Genomic DNA, 27820 nt, shown 5'->3' on the forward strand with positions numbered 1-27820 from the left:
AGCTATATCTCTACTAATGATGTTATGCTGATGATGTTATGTTAAGGAATGAGTACTATAATTTGAAGGACAGACGGAACCGATAAACTTAATGCTTGATACTTATTGCATAGGCTGTTTTTTTTTTTTTTTTACGTATCCGCCTATTGCGCCGGTAGGCTTGCTTGAGGATCCTGGATGGTATTCGGCCCCAGCCCGTCATGGCGCAGGCAAGTGTTTATAGTGGTGCCATCTTCTCTGGGCTCATGCTGCCCCCCGGAACTCGTTCTTGATTCTTGGACGGTTTCCTCTAGAGTCCGGGTTGATGGGTGGTCTTCAGGACAGCATGTGCATTGGTAGTTTTAAGCCACTCGGCGGTAACTGAAAAATCCGAGGTGATAGCGTGGGGATTCGAACTCGTGTCGTCCATCACGTGGTGAATGTGGGCCCAGCACGCTACCACTTCAGTCACCCAGTAGAAAGGTAGTTTGTGTTATCTTAGCGATTTGTCTACTAATGATGTTGTTACGCTAGATATGATTAAGAATGCATGTAATTAATTAGATGTTGTTATGCTAAAGAGTGATAAATAATGCGTATAATTAGAGGGACATACCAAGTTAGACGGTATACGAAGCCAATACTTAATATATACTCGATGCAGGTGAGTTAAAGTAGGTCCTCCCTTCTCCTTTGTTGTTTACTTGCAACAATAAGCTATTGATGAATCATATTGATACTTAGAGGTTATATAAACCATGAGAGAGAGAAAATAAACAGAATAATATTGTTTTAAGTTTAATGATGCTTGGAAACTATGAAAGCCGTGTGAAAGAAATTAAATACACGAAATAACAATGGTAAACTAAGAGATACATAGAAAGCATCTTGGAACTATGTCAGAAATAAATAAATGATGTGAAATCCTGTCATAAAAAAATCTGGAAACTGTGTGAGAGAAGAAAGCTTGTAAATAAACAAAATAAATACAATATGAGGTTAAACTGAAAGATACACAGACAGCACCTTGGAACTGTGTCAGAGATGAATGAATATATGATGTGAAATTCAGTTATAATAAAAAATAAAAAAATATGGAAGCCGTGTGTGAGAGAGAAGCTTGTAAATAAATAAAATAAATACAATATGAGGTTAAAGTGAAAGATACATTGAAAATACCTTGGAATTGTGGTAGAGATAAATTAATATATGATGCGAAATTCAGTTATGCTTACAAGGTCTGGGAGTTGTGTTAAGAGATAGAAAAATATGATATGGAATTAAGTTATAAAAAAGTCCTGGAAGCTAAGAGAGAAACTTGTTAAATGGATAGTTATATGAACCAGCCGCCAGCGTGTCGCCCAACGTGAAATCATCGACGCTTTCTCCAGTGCCGCGTGTGTGTGTGTTGGTGGGGCTGTGATGAACGTTTCTGGCGGCTTTCTCCTGAGTAACCAACGTTTTGTGTGGGTGCTCTGTTTTGCTCTCCTTTTTTTTTTTTTTTTATGTTTTGTTTTTGTTCTTGTTTTGTTGTTTTGTTTTGTTTTTGCATTTGTTCTTGTTTTTCCTTTCTTTCTTTTCTTGTTTTGTTGTCTTTTTTGTTTTTTGTTTTTTTTCTTTTCCTTTCTTTCTTTTTCTTCTTTTATTTTTCTATTTTTTCTTTTTCTTCGTGCTACAACAACAACAACAACAACAGTAACCACTACTACTACTACTTCTACTACTAGTACTACTACTACTACTGCTGCTACTACTTCTACTACTACTATTACAACAACAACAGTAACAACTACATCTATTATCACTTCAACTACTACTTCAACTACTACTACTACTACTACTACTACTACTACTACTACTACCACCACCACCACCACATCACCTGTTTGCGTGTTACTTTACCAAGAGGGTCAATAGATGTTTTGAAGCTCTCTGTTCGGTTGTTTTGGTGGGGACAGCGGGGGTCATAAAGAGTCACGAGCGGTCAGAGGTCACGGTCATGGTAAACAAGAGGTCAGGTCAGGTCAGGGAGGGTCAGGAGGCATAGCAGGTCACGCGGTTAGTTATAATATACTGCTCTTTGTAATGTTGTTTACGTTCACTTTCTCCGTCTGTGTTTTTTTTCCTCTTATTTTTACTGGTTCTTGTTCTTCCTCCTGTTCTTGATCTGCTGGTTCTTCTAGTTATTCGTGTTCTTGATCTTTTTCTAGTTCTTAATCTGGTTCTTCCTTTCTACACGTATTTTTTATGGTGCTGTTGTTCTTGTTTTTCTCGTTTTTTTCCGTGCCTGGCTTTGGCCAATAATGATGAAAGGAGACAATTAGTTTCTGTGCGCGTCCAACGTAGATCGATAGAAGAGTGGTAAAGATAATAATACTTCCACATAGTTTCAACAGTATAACAAAATATATTTCCTACATCTTTATAAATACGGCTATTTACATATACATTTGTCTCAAGGGATGCGCGCACGTATAATACAGTTGTACTACATGTAACACTGACCAGAGCCTGTTGTGTGTGTGTGTGTGTGTGTGTGTGTGTGTGTGTGTGTGTGTGTGTGTGTGTGTGTGTGTGTGTGTGTGTGTGTGTGTGTGTGTGTGTGTGTGTGTGTGTGTGTGTGTGTGTGTGTGTGTGTGTGTGTGTGTGTGTGTGTGTGTGTGTGTGTGTGTGTGTGTGTGTGTGTGTGTGTGTAACTCACCAAGGCCTGATCACGAGTTGGACTCGCTTTCGCCAGCAGGTACCCTCCCGACACGAGGAAGTGCATGCTCATTATCGTCGATCTCTGGGTACAGCCAGGACCTCACACACCACACACCCCATCCCCCTTGCTCAAGGGGGGACAGTAACCACTCCTAGTCAACGGAAAGAATCCGGCCTGAGCGGGGCTCGAACCGCCGCCTGTTTGACCGTGAAGCCTTGCAGCGCTGCGCTCTAACCGATTGAGCTACCGGAGCGGTGTGTGTGTGTGTGTGTGTGTGTGTGTGTGTGTGTGTGTGTGTGTGTGTGTGTGTGTGTAATGGTCTGATCACACAATGGTCTCACGATTGCCAACTATTACTTTTCCCGGATGAGCGACTCACAAGTGACGGATCTCTGGGTACGGGCTACGTGCTTGTGTATGTGTGACGTTTCTGGCTATTGCACAATAAATATTATAAATACACTCCTTCAAACACTGCATGCACGCTTTACACACACACACACACACACACACACACACACACACACATACATACACACACACATTATCACATATGTCAGCCACCAGTGGCACTCAGTTGTCTGTAGTTCCCCGCCTGTCCCCATACGAGTACTCGGGCTCCATCGCCTCACACCTCGGGGGTCCAGGGGTTTGGTGCGGGGCTGGGCAGGGATAAACTAAAGGAGGTGGAGGCGGCGGGGAGCATAGGGTGACCCGCAAGTCAGCCCCGTGAGAGCGAGGCTAAGGCGTGCCTTGAGGAGGAGGCGGCGCAGGAGGTCCATGGCCTCGGGCAGACCCTCGCCGGTGACGGCACAGGCGGGTGCAAGGCTGGGCGGGCGGCAGGTCGTGCAGGCCGAGGGCGTCAGCCATGGCGGCGGGCGTCCTGGCCCCCGGCAGATCCTGTTTGTTGGCCAGCACCAGCAGCGGCGGCCGTGAGCGGCGCAGCGCGGCGCTCTGTGCCGCTTGCCGGCGCACCAGGACGTGCAACTCGTGGCCCGCCTCCTCCAGCCGCTCGTCGCCGCTGCTGGCATCCACCACGAACAGCACCGCGTCGGCGCCGCGCGTGTAGGCGCGCCAAAGGGGCCGCACGCGCTCAGCGCCGCCCACGTCCCATGCCACCCAGGAGCAGCCGCCGCGCCGCAAACATTCACAGTTGGAGCCGACGGTGGGCACGGCGTTCACGTAGTGGCCGTACTTGAGCCGCAGCAGCGCCGTGGTCTTGCCCGACGAGTCGAGGCCCACGAGCACCAGTGTGGGCGGCCCCGCCACGAGCCCCGCCAGGCCCGCCAGCCCCGCCGCCACCACGCGGCCCACGCCCAGCACGCCGCCCACGAGGCCCCGCAGCTCCTGCCCCAACAGCTGTATGTGTGGCGAGGCGCGGCGCGGCGGTGTGCGCACTGCCCGTGTCCACCTGCTAACCCGCACATAGCCACACTGGCCTGGCCGGCCGCCGCATGCCACACGCGTGCCGCCACTCTCACATTCATCCTGGCCACCCTCCTCCTCCTCCTCCTCCTCCTCCTCCTCCCCCTCCTCCTCCTCCTCCTCCCCCTCCTCCTCCTCCTTTTCCTCAGCCATTTGTCTGAGTAGCCAGAGTGCCCTGTAAGTGGCCTACAAAGTACCCCTGTGAGTTGCTACGTAGCATTCTACAGTAGGCAACACAGTTGATACAGTGCAGCCTTCTGAGTAGTAGCCTAAAACAGTCCACTGCTCAGCTGGAGTAGCAGACAGCGTTGGGCACTCTACGGAGTACACTACTCAACAGTCACAGAGTAGACGCTGCAACGTGTTGGAAGTGGGCACCGCTAACCAAAAAGTTAGCTTCGCTAATTGGTAATCTACTGACTATAATATTAGCTTCGCATATGCTAAACCGCTAAACCGATAAAGAAATTATTGAAAGCTAACGCTAACCGCTAACCGCTATTTTACTGAATATGGATTTATCTTCGGTTTAGTATTTTGGCTCTAAAATCCTTAAAAACAGACCTAGTGAACTGAAATTTCAATGAGTTGTAGCTTCGACAATAGATTTCACTAATAAGCGTCCAGTTACCCTATTTTAATGATTAATTTACCCAAAAATGGAAGCCCTGGAATTATTGCGCCATGTGGCTCAGCGGGTGCTGTGTCTGCCCACAAACCTGTATGATTTTTTTAGTGGACTTAAAATTAGCGGACGAGGAACTATATTCAGCTGAAGCTAATTGGTTCACTAACACTTTACAAAGTTAACGAAAAATCTAATCACCTAATGAAAAAACTTGCCTCGCTAATCAGCGGTTAGTGGGTTAGACGAACCGTGGCCAACACCACATATCATACGACATTACTCGGAAACATTTCACACGACATTACTTGGAAACATATCACACAACATTACTTGGAAACATTTCACACGACATTACCTGGAAACATATCACACGACATTACCTGGAAGCATATCACACGACATTACCTGGAAGCATATCACACGACATTACCTGGAAACATATCACACGACATTACCTGGAAACATATCACACGACATTACCTGGAAACATATCACACGACATTACCTGGAAACATATCACACGACATTACGTGGAAGCATATCACACGACATTACCTGGAAACATATCACACGACATTACCTGGAAACATATCACACGACATTACCTGGAAGCATATCACACGACATTACCTGGAAACATATCACACGACATTACCTGGAAGCATATCACACGACATTACCTGGAAGCATATCACACGACATTACGTGGAAGCATATCACACGACATTACCTGGAAACATATCACACGACATTACCTGGAAACATATCACACGACATAACCTGGAAACATATCACACGACATTACCTGGAAGCATATCACACGACATTACGTGGAAGCATATCACACGACATTACCTGGAAACATATCACACGACATTACCTGGAAGCATATCACACGACATTACGTGGAAACATATCGCACGACATTACGTGGAAACATATCACACGACATTACCTGGAAACATATCACATGACTTTACGTGGAAACATATCACACGACATTACCTGGAAACATATCACATAACATTACCTGGAAACATATCACACAACCTTACCTGGAAAGGAAACATATCACACAACATTACCTGGAGAGGGAACATCACACAACATTACCTGGAGAGGAAACATATCACACAAGATTACCTGGAGAGGAAACATATCACACAACATTACCTGGAAAGGAAACATATAACACAACATTACCTAGAGAGGAAACGTATCACACAACATTACGTGGAGAGGGAACATATCACACAACATTACCTAGCGAGGAAACATATCACACAACATTACCTGGAAAGGAAACATATCACACAACATTACCTGGAGAAGGAACATATCACACAACATTACCTGAAGAGGGAACATATCACACAACAATACCTGGAGAGGGAACATATAACACAACATTACCTGGAGAGGGAACATATCACACAACAATACCTGGAGAGGGAACATATCACACAACCTTACCTGGAGAGGGAACATATCACACAACAATACCTGGAGAGGGAACATATAACACACCATTACCTGGAGAGGGAACATACCACACAACAATACCTGGAGAGGGAACATATCACACAACAATACCTGGGGAGGGAACATACCACACAACAATACCTGGAGAGGGAACATACCACACAACATTACCTGGAGAGGGAACATATTACACAACATTACCGGGAGAGGGAACATATCACACAACATTACCTGGAGAGGGAACATATCACACAACATTACCTGGAGAGGGAACATATCACACAACATTAGCTAGCGAGGAAACATATCACACAACATTACCTGGAGAGGGAACATATCACACAACATTACCTGGAGAGGGAACATATCACACAACATTACCTTGAAAGGAAACATATCACACAACATTGGTAGGGATCATATCACACAACATTACCTTGAAAGGAAACATATCACACAACATTACCTGGAGAGGAAACATATCACACAACATTACCTGGAGAGGAAACATATCACACAACATTACCTGGAAAGGAAATATATCACACAACATTACCTGGAAAGGGAACATATCACACAGCATTACCTTGAAAGGAAACATATCACAAAACTATTACCTGGAGAGGGAACATATCACACAACATTACCTGGAAAGGGAACATATCACACAACATTACCTGCAAAGGAAACATATCACACAACATTACCTGGAAAGAAAACATATCACACAACATTACCTGCTCAGGAAACATATCACACAACATGACCTTGAAAGGAAACATATCACACAACATTACCTGGAAAGGATACATGTCACACAACATGACCTTGAAAGGGAACATATCACACAACATTACCTTGAAAGGATACATGTCACACAACATAACCTTGAAAGGAAACATATCACACAACATTACTTGGAGAGGGAACATATCAGACAACATTACATGAAAAGGAAACATATCACACAACAGTACCTGGAGAGGGAACATATCAGACAACATTACCTGGAAAGGAAACATATCACACAACATTACCTGGAAAGGAAACATATCACAAAACATTACCTGGAAAGAGAACATATCACACAACATTACCTGGAAAGAAAACATATCACACAACATTACCCTGAAAGAGAACATATCACACAACATTACCTGGAAAGGAAACATATCACACAACATTACCTTGAAAGGGAACATATCACACAACATTACCTGGAGAAGGAACATATCATACACCATTACCTGGAAAGGGAACATAACACACAACATTACCAGGAGAAGGAACATATCATACACCATTACATGGAAAGGAAACATAACACACAACATTACCTGGAAAGAAAAAATATCACACAACATTACCTTGAGAGGGAACATATCACATAACATTACCTTGAAAGGAAACAGATCACACAACATAAACTGGAATGGGAACGTATCACACAACATTACCTGGAAATGAAACATATCACACAACCTTACCTGGAAAGGGAACATATCACACAACATTACCTGGAGAGGGAACATATCACACACCATTACCTGGAAAGGAGACATATAAAAAAACATTACCTTGAAAGGGAACATATCACACAACATTACCTTGAAAGGAAACATTTCACACAACATTACCTTGGAAGGAAACATAGCACACAACATTACCTGGAGAGGGAACATATCACACAACATTTCCTTGGAAGGAAACATAGCACACAACATTACCTGGAGAGGGAACATATCACAAACCATTACCTGGAGAGGGAACATATCACACAACATTACCTGGAGAGGGAACATATCACACAACATTACCTGGAGAGGGAACATATCACACAACATTACCTTAAAAGGAAACATATCACACAACGTTACCTGAAAAAGAACATATCACAACACATTACCTTGAAAGGAAACATATCACACAACATTACCTGGAAAAGGAACATATCACACAACATTACCTTGAAAGAAAACATATCACACAACATTACCAGGAAAGGGAACATATCACACAACATTACCTTGAAAGGAAACATATCACACAACATTACCTGGAGAGGGAACATATCACACAACATTACCTGGAGAGGGAACATATCACACAACATTACCTGGAAAGGAAACATATCACACAACATTTCCTTGGAAGGAAACATAGCACACAACATTACCTGGAGAGGGAACATATCACAAACCATTACCTGGAGAGGGAACATATCACACAACATTACCTGGAGAGGGAACATATCACACAACATTACCTGGAGAGGGAACATATCACACAACGTTACCTGAAAAAGAACATATCACTCAACATTACCTGAAAAGGAAACATATCACACAACGTTACCTGGAGAGGGAATATATCACAACACATTACCTTGAAAGGAAACATATCACACAACATTACCTGGAAAAGGAACATATCACACAACATTACCTTGAAAGAAAACATATCACACAACATTACCAGGAAAGGAACATATCACACAACATTACCTTGAAAGGAAACATATCACACAATATTACCTGGAAAGGGAATATATCACACAACATTACCTTGAAAGGAAACATATCACACAATATTACCTTGAAAGGAAACTTATCACACAACATTACCTAGAAATTGAACATATCACACAATATTACCTTTAAAGGAACCTTATCACACAACATTACCTGGAAAGGAAACATTTCACACTATATTGTCTTGAAAGGAAACATATCACACAACATTACCTGGAGAGGGAACATATCACACAACATTACCTGGAGAGGGAACATATCACACAACATTACCTTGAATGGAAACATATCACACAACATTACCTGGAAAGGGAACATATCACACAACATTACCTTGAAAGGGAACATATCACACAACATTACCTGGAGAGGGAACATATCACACAACATTACCTTGAAAGGGAACATATCACACAACATTACCTGGAGAGGGAACATATCCCACAACATTACCTTGAGAGGGAACATATCACACAACATTACCTGGAGAGGAAACATATCACACAATATTACCTGGAAAGGAAACATATCACACAACATTACCTTGAGAGGGAACATATCACACAACATTACCTGGAGAGGGAACATATCACACAACATTACCTGGAGAGGGAACATATCACACAATATTACTTGGAGAGGAAACATATCACACAACATTACCTGGAGAGGGAACATATCACACAACATTACCTGGATAGGAAACATATCACACAACATTGCCTGGAGAGGAAACATACACACAACACTACCTGGAAAGGAAACATATCACACAACATTACCTGGAGAGGAAACATATCACACAACATTATCTGGAGAGAAAACATATCACACAACATTACCTGGAGAGGAAACATATCACACAACATTACCCTGAAAAGAAACATATCACACAACATTACCTGGAGAGTAAACATATCACACTACATTACTTGGAAATGAAACTTATCACACAACATTACCTGGAGTATAAATTTATCACACAACATTACCTGGAGAGGGAACATTTCACATAACATTACTTGGAGAGGGAACATATCACACTACGTTGCCTGGAAAGGAAACATATCACACAACATTACCTGGAAAGGAGACATATCACACAACATTACCTGGAGAGTAAGCTTATCACACAACATTACCTGGAGAGGAAACATATCACACAACATTACCTGGAATGGAAACTTATCACACAACATTACTTGGAGAGGGAACATTTCATACAACATTACCTGGATAGTAAACATATCACAGAACATTACCTGGAGAGGAAACATATCACACAACATTACCTGGAGAGGGAACATTTCATACAACATTACCTGGATAGTAAACATATCACACAACATTACCTGGAAAGGAAACATATCACACAACGTTACCTGGAGAAGGAACATCACACAACATTACCCGGAGAGGTAACATATCACACAACTTTACCTGGAGAGGGAATATATCACACAACATTACGTGGAGAGGGAACATATCACACAACATTGCCTGGAAAGGAAACATATCACACTACATTACCTGGAAAGGGAACATATCACACAACATTACTTGGAGAGGGAACATATCACACAACATTACCTGAAGAGGGAACATATCACACAACACTACCTAAAGAGGGAACATATCACACAAGATTACCTGGAGAGGGAACATATCACACAACATTACCTGAAGAGGGAATATATCACATAACATTACCTGGAAAGGGAACATATCACACAACATTACCTGGAGCGGGAACATATCACACAACATTACCTGAAGAGGGAACATATCACATAAAATTACCTGGAAAGGGAATATATCACACAACATTACCGGGAGCGGGAACATATCACACAACATTACCTGAAGAGGGAACATATCACACAACATTACGGGAGAGGGAACATATCACACAACGTTACCTGAAAAAAGAACATATCACACAACATTAACTGGAGAGGGAAGATATCACACAACATTACCTGGAGAGGGAACATATCACACAACATTACCTGGAGAGGGAACATATCACACAACATTACCTGGAGAGGGAACATTTCACACAACATTACCTGGAGGGGGAACATTTCACACAACATTACCTGGAGAGGGAACATATCACACAACATTACCTGGAGAGGGAACATATCACACAACATTACCTGGAGAGGAAACATATCACACAACATTACCTGGAGAGGAAACATATCACACGACATTACCTGGAGAGGGAACATATCACACAACATTACCTGGAGAGGAAACATATCACACGACATTACCTGGAGAATGAACATATCACACAACATTACCTGAAGAGGGAACATATCACACAACATTACGTGGAGAGGGAACATATCACACAACGTTACCTGGCGAGGGAAAATATCACACAACATTACCTGGAGAGGAAACCACACAACCTTACCTGAAAAAGAACATATCACACAACATTACCTGGAGAGGGAACATATCACACGACGTTACCTGAAAAAGGACATATCACACAACATTACCTGGAGAGGGAACATATCACACAACGTTACCTGAAAAAGAACATATCACACAACATTACCTTGAGAGGGAACATATCACACAACGTTACCTTGAAAAGAAACATATGAAACAACATTACCTGGAGAGGGAATATATCACACAACATTACCTTGAAAGGAAACATATCACACAACATTACCTGGAAAAGGAACATATCACATAATATTACCTTGAAAGAAAACATATCACACAACATTACCTTGAAATGAAACATATCACACAACAGATCCTCTCTTTATCCACACCACACTACATTCACACAACATATACACCTTTTACCTTGAAAGGACATATCACACAACATTACCTGGAAAGGGAACATATCACACAACATTACCTGAAGAAACATATCATACAACATTACCTGGAAAGGAACATATCACACAGCATTACCTGAAAGGAAACATATCACACAACATTACCTGAAAGGAAACATATAACACAACATTACCTTGAAAGGAAACATATCACACAACATTACCTGGAGAGGAAACATATCACAACATTACCTGGAGAGATATCACACAACATTACCTGGAGAGGAAACATATCACACAACATTACCTGAAAGGAACATATCACACAACATTACCTGGAAAGGGAAACATATCACAACATTAACATATCACACAACATTACCTGGAGAGGAACATATCACACAACATTTTGAAAGGAAACATATCACACAACATTAATCACACAAAAACATATCACACAACATTACCTTGAAATGAAACATATCACACAACATTACCTGGAGAGAGAACATATCACACAACATTACCTGGAAAGGGAACATATCACACAACATTACCTGGTAAGGGAACATATCACACAACATTACCTGGAAAGGGAACACATCACACAACATTACCTGGAAAGGGAACATATCACACAACATTACCTGGAGAGGAAACATATCACACAACATTACCTGGATATGTAACATATCACACAACATTACCTGGATAGGAAACATATCACACAACATTACCTGGAAAGGAAACATATCACACAACATTACCTGGAGAAGGAACAAATCACACAACATTACCTGGAGAGGAAACATATCACACAACATTACCTGGATAGGGAACATATCACACTAAATTACATGGAAAGGAAACATATCACACAACATTACCTGGAAAGGAAACATTTCAAACAACATTACTTGGAAATGGAACATAAAACACAACATTACCTCTAAAGGGAACATATCACACAACATTACCTGGAAATAGGACATATCACAGAACATTACCTGGAGAGGGAGCATATCACACAACATTACCTGGAGACGGAACATATCAGAAAACATTACCTGGAAAGGAAACATATCACACAACATTACCTGGAGAGGGAACATATCACACAACGTTACCTGAAAAAGAACATATCACACAACATTACCTGGAAAGGGAACATATCACACAACATTACCTGGAGAGGAAACATATCACACAACATTACCTGGAAAGGGAACATATCACACAACATTACCTGCAAAGGGAACATATCACACAACATTACCTGGAAAGGGAACATATCACACAACATTACCTGGAAAGGAAACATATCACACAACATTACCTGGATAGGAAACATATCACACAACATTACCTGGAAAGGTAACATATCACACAACATTACCTGGAAAGGAAACATATCACACAACATTACCTGGAAAGGAAACATATCACACAACATTACCTGGAAAGGAAACATATCACACAACATTACCTGAAAGGCCTGGAAAGGACATAACACACAACATTACCTTGAAAGGAAACATATCATAGAACATTACCTGGAAATGGAACATATCACACAATATTACCTTGAAAGGAAACATATCACACAACATTACCTGGAAAGGAAACATATCACACTACATTACCTTGAAAGGAAACATATCACACAACATTACCTGGAGAGAGAACATATCACACAACATTACCTGGAAAGGGAACATATCACACAACATTACCTGGTAAGGGAACATATCACACAACATTACCTGGAGAGGAAACATGTCACACAACATTACCTGGAGAGGAAACATATCACACAACATTACCTGGAAAGGGAACACATCACACAACATTACCTGGAAAGGGAACACATCACACAACATTACCTGGAAAGGGAACATATCACACAACATTACCTGGAAAGGGAACACATCACACAACATTACCTGGAAAGGGAACACATCACACAACATTACCTGGTAAGGGAACATATCACACAACATTACCTGGAAAGGGAACATATCACACTACATTAACTGGAAAGGGAACACATCACACAACATTACCTGGAAATGGAACATATCACACAACATTACCTGGAAAGGAAACATATCACACAACATTACCTGGAAAGGGAACATATCACACAACATTACCTGGAAATGGAACATATCACACAATATTACCTTGAAAGGAAACATATCACACAACATTACCTGGAAAGGAAACATATCACACTACATTACCTTGAAAGGAAACATATGACAACATTACCTGGAGAGGGAACATATCACACAACATTACCTGGAGAGGGAACATTTCACACAACATTACCTTGAAAGGAAACATATCACACAACATTACCTGGAGAGGGAACATATCACACAACATTACCTGGAGAGGAAAAATACACACAACATTACCTGGAAAGAAAACATATCACACAACATTATCTGGAGAGGGAACATATCACACAACATTACCTGGAAAGGAAACATATCACACAACATTCCCTGGAGAGGAAACATATCACACGACATTACCTGGAGAGGGAACATATCACAGAACATTGACTGGAGAGGGAACATATCACACAACATTACCTGGAGAGGGAACATATCACACAACATTACCTTGAGAGGGAACATATCACACAACATTACCTTTAGAGGGAACATATCACACAACATTACCTGGAGAGGAAACATATCACACAACATTACCTGGAGAGGAAAAATATCACACAACATTACCTGGAGAGGGAACATATCACACAACATTACCTTGAAAGGAAACATATCACACAACATTACCTGGAGAGGGAACATATCACACAACATTACCTGAGAGGAACATATCACACAACATTACCTGGAGAGGACCATATCACACAACATTTCCTGGAGAGGAACATATCACAACATTACCTGAGAGGGAACATAACACATAACATTACCTGGAGAGGAACATATCACACAACATTGCCTGAAGAGGAACATATCACACAACATTACCTGGAGAGGAACTTATCACACAACATTACCTGGAGAGGAACATATCACACAAACTTACCTGGAGAGGGCATATCACACACCATTACCTGGAAAGGAGACATATCAAAAAAACATTACCTTGAAAGGGAACATATCACACAACATTACCTTGAAATTAAATATATCACACAACATTTCCTTGGAAGGAAACATAGCACATAATATTACCTGGAAAGGGAACATATCACAGAACATTACCTGGAGAGGGAACATATCACACAACATTACCTGGAAAGGGAACATATCACACAACATTACCTGGAGAGGGAACATATCACAGAACATTACCTGGAGAGGGAACATATCACACAACATTACCTGGAGAGGGAACATATCACACAACATTACCTTGAAAGGAAACATATCACACAACGTTACCTGGAGAGGGAATATATCACACAACATTACCTTGAAAGGAAACATATCACACAACATTACCTGGAAAAGGAACATATCACTCAACATTACCTTGAAAGGAAACATATCACACAACGTTACCTGGATAGGGAATATATCACACAACATTACCTGGAGAGGGAACATATCACACAACATTACCTGGAAAGTGAACATATCACGCAACATTACCTTGAAAGGAAACATATCACACAACATTACCTGGAAAGAGAATATATCCCACAACATTACCTTGAAAGGAAACATATCACACAGCTATTACCTGTAGATGGAATATATCACACAGCATTACCTGGAAAGGGATCATATCACATAACATTACCTGGAAAGGAAACATATCATACAACATTACCTGGAAATGGAATATATCGCACAATATTACCTTGAAAGGAAACATATCACACAACATTAACTGGAAAGGAAACATATCACACAACTTTACTTGGAAATTGAACATATCACACTACATTACCTGGAAAGGAGACATATCACACAACATTACCTGGAAATGGAACATAAAGCACAACATTACCTGGAAAGGGAACATATCACACTACATTACCAGGAAAGGAAACATATCACACAACATTACCTGGAAAGAAAACATATCACACAACATTACCTGGAGAGGGAACATCACACAACATTACCCGGAGAGGAAACATATCACACAACATTGCCTATAAAGGAAACATATCACACTACATTACCTGGAAAGGGAACATTCCACACAACATTACTTGGAGAGGAAACATATCACACAACATTACCTGAAGAGGGAACATATCACACAACATTACCTGGAGCGGGAACTTATCACACAATATTACTTGGATAGGGAACATATCACACAGCATTACCTGAAGAGGGAACATATCACACAACATTACCTGGAGCGGGAACTTATCACACAACATTACTTGGAGAGGGAACATATCACACAACATTACCTGAAGAGGGAACATATTACACAACATTACCTGGAAAGTGAACATATCACACAACATTACCTGGAAAGGGAACATATGACACAACATTACTTGGAGAGGAAACATATTACACAACATTACCTGGAGCGGGAACATATCACATAACATTACTTGCAGAAGGAACATATCACAAAACATTACCTGGAGTGGAAACATATCATACAACATTACCTGAGGAGGGAACATATCACAGAACATTACCTGCGGAGGGAACATATCACACAACATTACCTGGAGAGAGAACATATCACACAACATTACCTGGAGGGGAAACATATCACAGAACATTACCTGGAGACTAAACATATCACATAACATTACCTGGAGAGGGAACACATCAGACAACATTACTAGGAGAGGAACACGTCAGACAACATTACCTGGAGAGAGAACATATCAGAATACATTACCTGGAATTGGAACATATCACACAACCTTACCTGGAGAGGAAACATATCACACAACATTACCATGAGAGGAAACATATCACACAACATTACCTGGAAAACATATCACACAACATTACCAAGAGGAAACATATCACACAACATTACCTGGAAAGGAAACATATCACACAACATTACCTGGAAAGGAAACATATCAAACAACATTACCTGGAAAGGAAACATATCACACAACATTACCTGGAAAGTAAACATGTAACACAACATTACCTGGAGAGGAAACTTTTGACAAAACATTACTTGAAGAGGAAACTTATCACACAACATTATATGGAGAGGAAACATATCACAGCATTACCGGAAACATATCACACGATATTTCCTGAAACATATAACATAACATTACCTGGAAAGGAAACATATCACACAACATTACCTGGAAAGGAAACATATCACACGACATTATCTGGAGAAACATATCACACAACATTACTTTGAAGGATGTCACACCACATTACCTGGAGAGGAAACATATCACGACATTACCTGAGAGAAACATATCACACGACATTACCTTGAAAGGAAACATAGCACACAACATTACCTGGAAACATATCACCCGACATTACTTGGAGAGGAAACATATCACACGACATTATCTGGAAAGGAAACATATCACAAAACATTACCTGGAAACATATCATTCAACATTACCTGGAAAGGAGACATATCACGACATTACCTGGAAAGGAAACATATCACAAAACATTACCTGAAACATATCATTCAACATTACCTGGAAAGGAGACATATCAGACAACATTACCTGGAAAACATATCACACAACATTACCTGGAAACATGTCACATGACATTACCTGGAAAGGAAACATATCACACAATTTTACCGGGGCACATATCACATGACATTACCTGCAAACCAATCACACGACATTTCCTGGACACTTATCACACGACATTACCTGGAGAGGAAACATATCACACAACATTACCTGGAAAGAAACATATATCACAACATTACCTGGAAACATATCACACTACATTACCTGGAAAGGAAACATATCACACGACATTACCTGGAAATGAAATATATCACACAACATTACCTGGAATGTAAACATCTCACACGACATTACCTGGAAAGGAAACATATCACACAACATTACCTGGACACATATCACATGACATTATCTGGAAACATATCACACGACATTACCTGGAAGCATATCACACGACATTACCTAGAAACCTATCACACGACAATACCTGGATACATATTACACGACATTACCTGGAAATATATCACACGATATTACATGGAAACATATCACACGAACTTACCTGGAAACATATCACACGACCTTACCTAGAGAGGAAACATATCAAACGACATTACCTGGAAAGGAAACATATCACACGACATTACCTGGACACATATTACACAACATTACCTTAAAAGGAAACATATCACATAACATTACCTGGAAACATATCACACGACATTACCTGAACACATATCACACAACATAGCCTGGAAAGGAAACATATCACACAACATTACCTGGAAACATATCACACGACATTACCTGAAACACATATCACACAACATTACCTGGAAAGGAAACATATCACAAAACATTACCTGGAAACATATCACACGACATTACTTGGACACATATCACACAGCATTACCTAGAAAGGAAACATATTACACAACATTACCTGGACATATATCACACAACATTACCTGGAAAGGAAACATATCACAAATATTACCTGGAGAGGGAACATATCACACAACATTACCTGGAGAGGGAACATATCACACAATATTACCTGGAGAGGAAACATATCACACAACATTACCTGGAGCGGGAACATATCACACAACATTACCTGAAGAGGGAACATATCACACAACATTACCTGAGGAGGGGACATATCACACAACATTACCTGGAGAGGGAACATGTCACACAACATTACCTGAGGAGGGAACATATCACACAACATTACCTGTAGAGGGAACATATCACACAACATTACCTGGAGTGGAAGCATATCACAGAACATTACCTGGAGACTAAACATATCACACAACACTAACTGGAGAGGGAACATATCAGACAACATTACCAGGAAAGGGAACATATCAAATAACATTACCTGGAGAGGGAACATATCAGAAGACATTACCTGGAAATGGAACATATCACACAACATTACCTGGAAAGGAAACATATCATACAACATTACCTGGAAAGGGAACATATCACACAACATTACCTGGAAAGGAGACATGTAACACAACATTACCTGGAGAGGGAACTTTTGACAAAACATTACTTGAAGAGGAAACTTATCACACAACATTATATGGAGAGGAAACATATCACACAGCATTACCTGGAAACATCTCACACGACTTTTCTTGGAAACATATCACATAACATTACCTGGAAAGGAAACATATCACACAACATTACCTGGAAAGGATACATATCACACGACATTACCTGGAGAGGAAACATATCACACAACATTACTTTGAAAGATGTCACACGACATTACCTGGAGAGGAAGCATATCACACGACATTACCTGGAGAGGAAACATATCACACGACATTACCTTGAAAGGAAACATAGCACACAACATTACCTGGAAACATATCACACGACATTACTTGGAGAGGAAACATATCACACGACATTATCTGGAAAGGAAACATATCACAAAACATTACCTGGAAACATATCACTCAACATTACCTGGAAAGGAGACATATCACACAACATTACCTGGAAAGGAGACATATCACACGACATTACCTGGAAAGGAAACACATCACACAACATTACCTTGACACATATAACATGACATTACCTGGAAGGATATCACACGGCATTACCTGGACACATATCACACGTCATTACATGGAGAGGAAACATCACACGACATTACCTGGATAGGAAACATATCAGACAACATTACCTGGAAAGGAAACATATCACACAACATTACCTGGAAACATATCAGATGACATTACCTGGAAAGGAAACATATCACACAATTTTACCTGGGCACATATCACATGACATTACCTGCAAACCAATCACACGACATTTCCTGGACACTTATCACACGACATTACCTGGAGAGGAAACATATCACACGACATTACCTGGAGAGGAAACATATCACACGACATTACCTGGAAAGGAAACATATCACACAGCATTACCTGGAAACATATCACTCGACATTACCTGGAAAGGAAACATATCACAGAACATTACCTGGAAACATATCTCACAACTTTACCTGGAAACATATCACATGACATTAGCTGGAGAGGAAACATATCACACGACATTACCTGGAAAGAAACATATATCACAACATTACCTGGAAACATATCACACAACATTACCTGGAAAGGAAACATATCACACGACATTACCTGGAAAGGAAATATATCACACAACATTACCTGCAAAGGAAACATATCACACGCCATTACCTGGAAAGGAAACATATCACACAACATTACCTGGACACATATCACATGACATTATCTGGAAACATATCACACGACATTACCTGGAAACCTATCACACGACATTACCTGGAAACATATTACACGACATTACCTGGAAAGGAAACATATCACACAACATTACCTGGAAACATATCACACGACATTACCTGGAAAGGAAACATATCACACAACATTACCTGGACACATATCACATGACATTACCTGGAAACATATCACACGACATTACCTGGAAGCATATCACACGACATTACCTGGAAACATATCACACTACATTACCTGGAAACATAATACACGACATTACCTGGAAACATATCACACGACATTACATGATAACATATCACACGACATTACCTGGAAAGGAAACATATCACACGACATTACCTGGAAACATATTACACGACATTACCTGGAAACATATCACACGACATTACATGGAAACATATCACACGACATTACCTGGAAAGGAAACATATCACACGACATTACCTGGATACATATTACACAACATTACCTGGAAAGGAAACATATCACATAACATTACCTGGAAACATATCACACGACATTACCTGAACACATATCACACAACATAACCTGGAAAGGAAACATATCACACAACATTACCTGGAAACATATCACACGACATTACCTGAAACACATATCACACAACATTACCTGAAAAGGAAACATATCACACAACATTACCTGGAAGCATATCACACAGCATTACCTGGAAAGGAAACATATCACAAATATTACCTGGAGAGGGAACATATCACACAACATTACCTGGACACATATCACACAACATTACCTGGAGAGGAAACATATCACAGAACATTACCTGGAGAGGAAATATATCACACAACATTACCTGGAGAGGAAACATATCACACAACATTACCTGGAGAGGAAACATATCACACAACATTACCTGGAGAGGGAACATATCACACAACTTTACCTGGAAAGGAAACATATCACATAACATTACCTTTAGAGGAAACATACACACAATATTACCTGGAAAGGAAACATATCACACAACATTACCTGGAGAGGAAACATCACATAACATTACCTGGAGAGGAAACATATCACACAACATTACCCTGAAAGGAAACTTATCACACAACATTACCTTTAAAGGAGATATATCACACAACATTACCTGGAAAGGAAACATATCACACAACATTACCTGGAGAGGAAACATATCACACAACATTACCTGGAAAGGAAACATATCACACAACATTACCTGGAAAGGAAACATATCACACAACATTACCTGGAAAGGAAACATATCACACAACATTACCTGGAAAGGAAACATATCACACAACATTACCTGGAAAGGAAACAAATCGCACAACATTACCTGGAAAGGAAACATATCAGACAACATTACCTGGAGAGGAAACATATCACACAACATAACACGAGGAGGGTATCAGGACACCTCTCCTCCCGAAACTGACCTATCTTTCGGCCACCTCTTTGGATTCTTTTAGGAGCAGCGAGTAGCGGGCTTTTTTTATTAATGTTTACTTTTTTTGTGCCCTTGAACTGTCTCCTTTGCTGTAAAAAAAAAAAAAAAAAAAAAAAAAAACTGGAGAGGGAACATATCACACAACATTACCTGGAGAGGGAACATATCACACAACATTACCTGGAAAGGAAACATATCAGACAACATTACCTGGAGAGGAAACATATCACACAACATTACCTGGAGAGGGAACATATCATACTACATTACCTGGAGAGGGAACATATCACACAACATTACCTGGAGAGGGAACATATCACACAACATTACCTGGAAAGGAAACATATCACACATCATTAGCTGGAGAGGGAACATATCACACAACATTACCTGGAGAGGGAATATATCACATAACATTACCTGGAAAGGAAACATATCACACAACATTAGCTGGAGAGAGAACATATCACACAACATTACCTGGAGAGGGAACATATCACACAACATTACCTGGAAAGGAAACATATCACACAACATTACCTGGAGAGGGAACATATCATACTACATTACCTGGAGAGGGAACATATCACACACATTACTTGGAAACATATCATACGACATTATCTGAAAAGGAAACTTATCACACATCATTAGCTGGAGAGGGAACATATCACACAACATTACCTGGAGAGGGAACATATCACACAACATTACCTGGAGAGGGAACATATCACACAACATTACCTGGAGAGGGAACATATCACACAACATTACCTGGAGAGGGAACATATCACACAACATTACCTGGAAAGGAAACATATCACACAACATTACTTGGAGAGGAAACATATCACACAACATTACCTGGAGAGGGAACATATCATACTACATTACCTGGAGAGGGAACATATCACACACATTACTTGGAAACATATCATACGGCATTATCTGAAAAGGAAACTTATCACACAACATTACCTGGAGAGGAAACATATCACACAACATTACCTGGAGAGGGAACATATCACACAACATTACCTATAGAGGGAACATATCACACAACATTACCTGGAAAGGAAACATATCACACAACATTACCTGGAGAGGGAACATATCACACAACATTACCTGGAGAGGGAACATATCACACAACATTACCTGGAGAGGGAACATATCACACAACATTACCTGGAAAGGAAACATATCACACAACATTACCTGGAAAGGAAACATATCACACATCATTAGCTGGAGAGGGAACATATCACACAACATTACCTGGAGAGGGAATATATCACATAACATTACCTGGAAAGGAAACATATCACACAACATTAGCTGGAGAGAGAACATATCATACAACATTACCTGGAGAGGGAACATATCACACAACATTACCTGGAAAGGAAACATATCACACAACATTACCTGGAGAGGGAACATATCACACAACATTACCTGGAGAGGAAACATACACACAACACTACCTGGAAAGGAAACATATCACACAACATTACCTGGAAAGGAAACATATCACACAACATTAGCTGGAGAGGGAACATATCATACAAAATTACCTGGAGAGGGAACATATCACACACATTACTTGGAAACATATCATACGGCATTACCTGAAAAGGAAACATATCACACGACATCAATGTGAAAATATATCACACTTCATCACATACATCGACGCACTCCCACCCACCCACACCCACCCACCCACACACACACACACACACACACACACACACACACACACACACACACACACACACACACACACACACACACACACACACACACACACACACACACACACACACACACACACACACACACACACACACACACACACGGCATTCGTTTCGGGTGTTCCATTTCGCAGGGACATTTTGAACAGCAACGTGAGATTAATTACAGTTTCCTTTTTTCGTTCCTCAAGTCGTTCACGACATGTACTCACTGGCCGATGATTTTTTTGTTTTCTTTTCATCTAACTCAAAGCTTAACCAAGTTTACCGGTCGTTATTTCCAAGCTGCGCAAGGCGTGAACGGAACTTTCGTTAATACTTTGGCTAATTTACAAGTTTTCTCCTCGTCGGGTGAAACCATTGCTCCTTTTTGACGCGAAGAAATATGATCCTTAACCTTAACTCTCACATTTTGTATTGGGGTTTGAGTTTTTTGTCATTTTTTTTGTTGTTGTTCTTTTATATATTTTTTTATACATTCTGCAATTGCCTTACTCCATCGCTGCCGCGTCCCTCTTGCTCACGTTGTCAAAGTCATCCTCGCCTTCACCCTCCTTACTCAACAGGACCAGGGTGGCGGCCGGGCGGATCAGGAGGGGCGGCAACAACCCCCACCCCGAACTGCCCCACCACCACCTCCACCACCTCTTCCCGGTCCACATCCACTCGGTCCACATCCATCCGGTCCACATCCATCCGGTCCACATCCATCCGGTCCACATCCATCCGGTCCATATCCACCCGGTCCACATCTACCCGGTCCACATCCATCTGGTCAACATCCACCCGGTCCACATCGATCCGGTCCACCTCCATCTGGTCCACCTCCACCCGGTCCACATCCATCTGGTCCACCTCTACCCGGTCCACATCCACCCGGTCCACATCCATCTGCTCCACGTCCATCTGGTCCACATCCATCTGGCCCACATTCACCCGGTCCACATCCATCTGGTCCACATCCATCTGGTCCACATCCACCCTGTCCACATCCATCTGGTCCACGTCCATCTGGTCCACATCCATCTGGTCCACCTCCACCCGGTCCACCTCCATCCGTTCCACCTCCACCCGGTCCACATCCATCTGGTCCACCTCCACCCGGTCCACATCCATCTGGTCCACCTCCACCCGGTCCACATCCATTTGGTCCACTTCCATCTGGTCCACATCCATCTGGTCCACCTCCACGCGGTCCACCTCCATCCGGTCCACCTCCACCCGGTCCACCTCCACCCGGTCCACCTCCATCCGGTCCACCTCTACCAGGTCCACATCCATACGGTCCACCTCCTCAAAGCCATTCTCATCAACCACCTCCCTCCGTTCCACTTCTTCAAAGTCATCCTCTTCACCCCCAGGGTCAAGATCAAGACCAGGGTCATCGTCAGGGTTGTCATCGTCAGGGTTGTCATCATCAGGGTTGTCATCGTCAGGGTTGTCATCATCAGGGTTGTTATCATCAGGGTTGTTATCATCAGGGTTGTCATCGTCAGGGTTGTCATCGTCAGGGTTGTCATCATCAGGGTTGTCATCGCCAGGCTTGTCATCATCAGGGTTGTCATCGTCAGGGTTGTCATCATCAGGCTTGTCATCATCAGGGTTGTCATCGTCAGGGTTGTCATCGTCGGGTGCGGTGGGTCCCGAGATGAACCTCGCCAGGGTAGCGAGGAGCAGCCCTTGCAGGACCCACCACCAGTAGGCGAGGGTGTGCAGGGCGTCTGGGCAGGGCGTTGATAAACGCGACATTGTGCCTTCCATCACTCCGTGTTTGGAGTTATTGTGTGTCTGAAGAAACACTTCACCTTGTGAGTTATCTTCGAGGGGTAATTCAACCCTTACGTCCATGTTGCTTTTATTGTAGTTCTCAATGCTTATTTGAGCTCGTGAGTTCTCTTCGAGGGGTATTTCTGCTACTACGTGCATGCTCCTTTTATTTTGTTTTTGAATGTTCGTTTGAGTTTGTGAGTTTTCTTCGCGGGGTAATTCCACCCTTACTTCCATGCGGCTTTGGTTTTGTTTTTCAGTGTTTGCTTCTTTTTGTGGGTTAGTTGCGTGAGGCAATCCAAGCGTTATGTTCATTTAGCTTTATTGTACTTCTGAAGGTTACCTTGGCTCGGGGGCCAGCCTCGGGATTTTGATTTCTAGAGATGGGGCACTCTTTTCCCTTTGCTTATCCTTTATAGGGTCGAGATTTACCACATCACCTCGGTTTGAGATATGCCGTTTTAGGGACCTTGGAGTTGACATTGCATAGGGCGAAATCTAGAGCTAGTTGCACCTTTTGTAGTGAAGATCGCTACGGGAGCTGATTGGCTGGATGGAGGGAGCGTCTGGTTAGCTACGGGAGCTGATTGGCTGAATGGACGGAGGTCTTATTCCTAAAGGTATCGGCGCCTCGGTTCGCCTGTTTGAAAAGCCTCTCGTTGAAGTGGCTGGGGTTCTCGTGGACTGTTTTGTGATGCTGGTGATAGTTGCACACACCTTCTGCACCCCGAATGGTAAAATCACCCGTGACAAACAGTTTACTTTTCTCTGTGGCCTTGGGAAACAGTCATAATGGAAGGCCGATACGTTTGAAAATATGGCCCTGAGGAGTAAGAAGTCAGCATTTTCTCCCGTCGGTAATTATTGAATCCCACTGTCTTAAAATATTATGCGAAACAGATCAATGAGAATAATAACAGGTGGAGGAGATTAATAGATGAGGAAGGAGGAAAATTGGAGATGTAAGTGAAAGGAGAGAAGTGGAAGGAAGAAATTGAAAGGGAAGGTTAAAAAGGAAAGTGCAAGTGCGAGGAGGAAGAAAATAAAAGGATGGGAAAAAGGAAGAAGAGAAAAGTGGGGAAAATAAAGGGAAAGTAATGAACAAATGTGTAAATAACTGGAGGGAGAGGAAAAAAGTGGAGTAAAGAAAGAGAAAAGGAACAGACAGAAAATAAATGAGTTGCAATAATGGAGAAAGATAAAAGCTGAAAATGGAGGGAAAGGAAAAATGAGGCTGAAAATGGAGGAAAAGGAGACACTGATGGGAAGGAAAAAGCAAGCAAAGAAGAAAATGGGAAGTAAGGAAGGAAGGGAGAATGGAATAGTCAGTGGTGGGCGCCGCTAACCGAAAAATAAGCTTTGCTAACTGGTAATCCACTAACTAAAAAGTCAGCTTCCCTTACACTGAGCCGCTAAACTGATAAAGAAATTAATGGAAGCTAACGAAAACGAAAGCGAAAACGCTAACAAGCTAACGAATAAGTTAGGAACTGCTAGGAACCGTGCCCAGGCTGGCAGCGTTAAGGATCGTCCTTGATTTAAAAATAAAAGATTTTTGTTCCTCCCGGGAGCCTGTTCATGGAAATACAATGTTGAAGTCATTTTTATGGAAATGTGGGAAAAGATGGGGATGTGATTGTCTTATTTTTCATATTTATTGTTCGTGTATAGAAACGAAAGGATGAAAATGATTGTTTGTGCAGTTGTGTGTGTGTGTGTGTGTGTGTGTGTGTGTGTGTGTGTGTGTGTGTGTGTGTGTGTGTATTTACCTGTTTGTATATGCATAGTTTTGATATACAGGAAGTGAGCTACACTCCTGAGGTCGTCCCCAAATCTCAGTTTATCAAGTTAGTTTCAAATTCATGAATAGTTTCGGCTTGAACGATCTCCTTTTCGAGGTCCTTCTATGTGTCAATGCCTCTCTGAGGGAAGCTGTTTCTTGTTTGATATCTCTCAAGCGCGTTTTTTTTTCTAAATCTCTTTCCCGTGTCCTCTTGAGTTTTAGTACTCCATTATACAGGCCATCCCTTACTTGTTTCCATTTCCCTTACTGCCCTGTAGGCTACGCCATAAATCAGATCTCCTCTTTATCTCTCTTTTATCTCATTGACAATTGGCAAACCCAATCTTTACTCTCTCTCCTTATATGTCATATATGTCTAATGCTTGGCACCATTTTTGTCACTCCCTGACTCACTGAATTCATTGTGTTTTCTTAGCATTTTTTTGTGTGGAGACCACACCACTGCTGCATATTCCAATCTTAGTCGAATGACCAACGTATATATATTATATATATATATATATATATATATATATAAATATATATATATATATATATATATATATATATATATATATATATATATATATATATATATATATATATATATAAGTAATGGCACTGCCAAGTCACAGGGCTCACGTGGTGACTAAGCAGCACAGGCAGTCTTGGGACGCGTACACAATAGTCTTCCCTTATGTGACCTAAATTTTCAGGCAAAGAAAAACTTAGAAAACGAAGACAAGAACAGCGGGGAGAACCTTAACTTTTCCGCCACCAGTGCTACTACCACAACCACCACCCCTACCGCTGCTATTACTACTACCACTGCTATTACTACTACCACTCTTACTACTGAGAGGTACGTAGTAGTACGTCCTTGTCGACAGAGCGGCTCCGGCAGTGCCTGTCCGTAGTCTGTCCGTACCGTGAGGCCACCTCCATCCGCCCTAAACTATTCCTACACTCATTCGGCGTCCAAACATAAATCAAAGTACAAGTAAAAAACTATTACTACTTATA

At 41.4% G+C, this 27820-nt stretch overlaps 1 protein-coding gene and 1 pseudogene across 6 annotated transcripts; both read right to left on the reverse strand.

Moving 5' to 3' along the window:
• Positions 1 to 2564: 2564 nt before the first annotated feature.
• On the reverse strand, positions 2565 to 14641 carry LOC126992000 (ADP-ribosylation factor-like protein 4C; annotated as a pseudogene).
• Positions 14642 to 21738: 7097 nt separating this feature from the next.
• Positions 21739 to 25408, reverse strand: LOC126992002 (otolith matrix protein OMM-64-like). 6 transcript variants are annotated; one of them, XM_050850666.1, is made up of 3 exons: positions 23068 to 25408; positions 22355 to 22384; positions 22074 to 22234 (listed from the first exon to the last, which is right to left on the reverse strand). In XM_050850666.1, exon 1 carries the CDS (start codon positions 25327 to 25329, stop codon positions 23803 to 23805), a length of 1527 nt encoding a protein of 508 aa, XP_050706623.1. In that variant the 5' UTR covers positions 25330 to 25408; the 3' UTR covers positions 22074 to 22234; positions 22355 to 22384; positions 23068 to 23802. The 6 variants fall into 6 exon arrangements, with proteins under 6 accessions (XP_050706626.1, XP_050706625.1, XP_050706623.1 ...); XM_050850665.1 differs by having other exon boundaries at positions 22074 to 22264; XM_050850669.1 differs by lacking the exons at positions 22074 to 22234; positions 22355 to 22384 and adding an exon at positions 21739 to 21760.
• Positions 25409 to 27820: the final 2412 nt, after the last annotated feature.

This window comes from Eriocheir sinensis, unplaced genomic scaffold (assembly GCF_024679095.1).
Source record: "Eriocheir sinensis breed Jianghai 21 unplaced genomic scaffold, ASM2467909v1 Scaffold380, whole genome shotgun sequence".
Classification (NCBI taxonomy): domain Eukaryota; kingdom Metazoa; phylum Arthropoda; class Malacostraca; order Decapoda; family Varunidae; genus Eriocheir; species Eriocheir sinensis.

Coding starts and splice junctions, on each gene's coding strand:
- LOC126992002 (XM_050850669.1), bottom strand. CDS start 25,329: ATGAACATAACGCTTGGATTGCCTCACGCAACTAACCCACAAAAAGAA.